Source organism: Trachymyrmex septentrionalis, unplaced genomic scaffold (assembly GCF_001594115.1).
Source record: "Trachymyrmex septentrionalis isolate Tsep2-gDNA-1 unplaced genomic scaffold, Tsep1.0 scaffold19, whole genome shotgun sequence".
NCBI lineage: Eukaryota > Metazoa > Arthropoda > Insecta > Hymenoptera > Formicidae > Trachymyrmex > Trachymyrmex septentrionalis.
This window is the reverse complement of record NW_017305071.1, coordinates 1,459,533-1,461,022: the sequence shown is the minus strand read 5'-3', so window position 1 is coordinate 1,461,022 and position 1,490 is coordinate 1,459,533. Positions and strand designations below refer to the sequence as shown.

The 1,490-nt window shown below is 25.3% G+C and overlaps 1 protein-coding gene across 3 annotated transcripts in view; it reads right to left on the bottom strand.

The window, feature by feature from the left end:
• The window catches only part of LOC108746866 (dynein heavy chain 1, axonemal-like), a 94,175-nt gene that overhangs the window by 13,527 nt on the left and 79,158 nt on the right, over nucleotides 1-1,490 (bottom strand). For all 3 annotated transcript variants that reach the window (XM_018483909.1, XM_018483910.1, XM_018483911.1), the window contains one exon: nucleotides 909-1,014. In XM_018483909.1, the coding sequence (XP_018339411.1) occupies nucleotides 909-1,014 (106 nt within the window). The remainder of the gene's footprint in view (nucleotides 1-908; nucleotides 1,015-1,490) is intronic.

Below are 1,490 nucleotides of genomic sequence, written 5' to 3'. Positions count from 1 at the left end.
CGCACAGCGGAACGACCTAGAAAGAATTAACCCTTTATAACCACGTCGTCCTCTATCCTTATTCCACTTTCATCGACCTCTACAGTTCAGCGATCTCGTTTATTGTGCTTAATACCTCTCTACGATGTTCGATATATATATATATATTCTTTTTTATATATATTTTCGTATATAAAATATTTAATTTATTTAAATACTTTAAGAATATATAATATTTTTTAAACATTATATATTTTTTAAATATTTGAAAAAAGTTGGACGATTTTTAAAACATATATTTATATATTAATAACATAAAACATATATTTATATTTTATGTGTTGTAACGTATAGAATATGCAAAATATGTTAAATTTAATTAGTAATAGTATTTGGTATTAATTCACAAGCACTGCTTTATTAATGTTTCAATTTTGATTTTTAAAATTAAACAAACTTTTCATGGTTATATAAATCAATAAAAAATTGTATAAATCAATATATAATTCAATGTACGTATATCCAAATTTGGACAAAATTTTTATCTCAGTTTGATAATACACATATAAAGCGAACTATGTGCAAATTGATTACACAATATACACGAGTGAATTTGTGTACATTTTTATATTTTTACGAATTTTATAAACTTCATGTTGTTTTAATCGTAAAATTCTCTGTTGACAAATTTTGACGTGTGAACTCTGTATGAGGCAATATGTTTTTCCAAAAGCGGAACTTTCAAAGTAAATAACACACGATACTTTCTTGGCGCGATATTCTGCGATAAAAATATTATTTTCAATACATATATACAATATACACGTACATGCACGTCTGTTTTTAAAGCTTTAAATAATATTATTTTAAAAAATACTGTTTTTTGGGTTTTTGTAAGAATAACTATACTTTATAAACATAAAACATACTCAAATCTGCTTCCACTTCGTCTCTGATTTCTTTATTCTCTTCCTTTATTTTTGATGCCGCTGCTTCTTGTTGCATAATCACCTCTTTGGTGTTTTCTACTTCAGTCTGCAAGAAGCATATTGTATGTTAATTGTATAAAGTGTATTTTGTGAAAAACAAGGTATGAGTATCAAATACATTACAAGCGAATAATAAAGATTCTTGGCACAATCGTCAATCATTAAATAATATTAACAGAATAGAGGAGTTATACATAGAAGTAATAATTAATTAAATAATATTTCCCACAAATATATTTAAAATTATTAATTTACCATAGAAATTTCAGATCCACATGTTGGATAATAAGAAATAAAAACTTCTAATTCAGATTGATACACAGAAAAACGATTTAATATACAGGATGTCCGTCCTACCTATACCTACATATAAAAGGACTTTCCCTTATAAGAGGACTATCTCTTTTATATTTGTAGAATAAAATCAAATAAAAACTAAGTTTATATAAAAGTTGTATAGCCTGACGAGATATAAAATAGTAATATTAATTTTCGGAAAAAGATCAATTGTGTGTGTGTGTG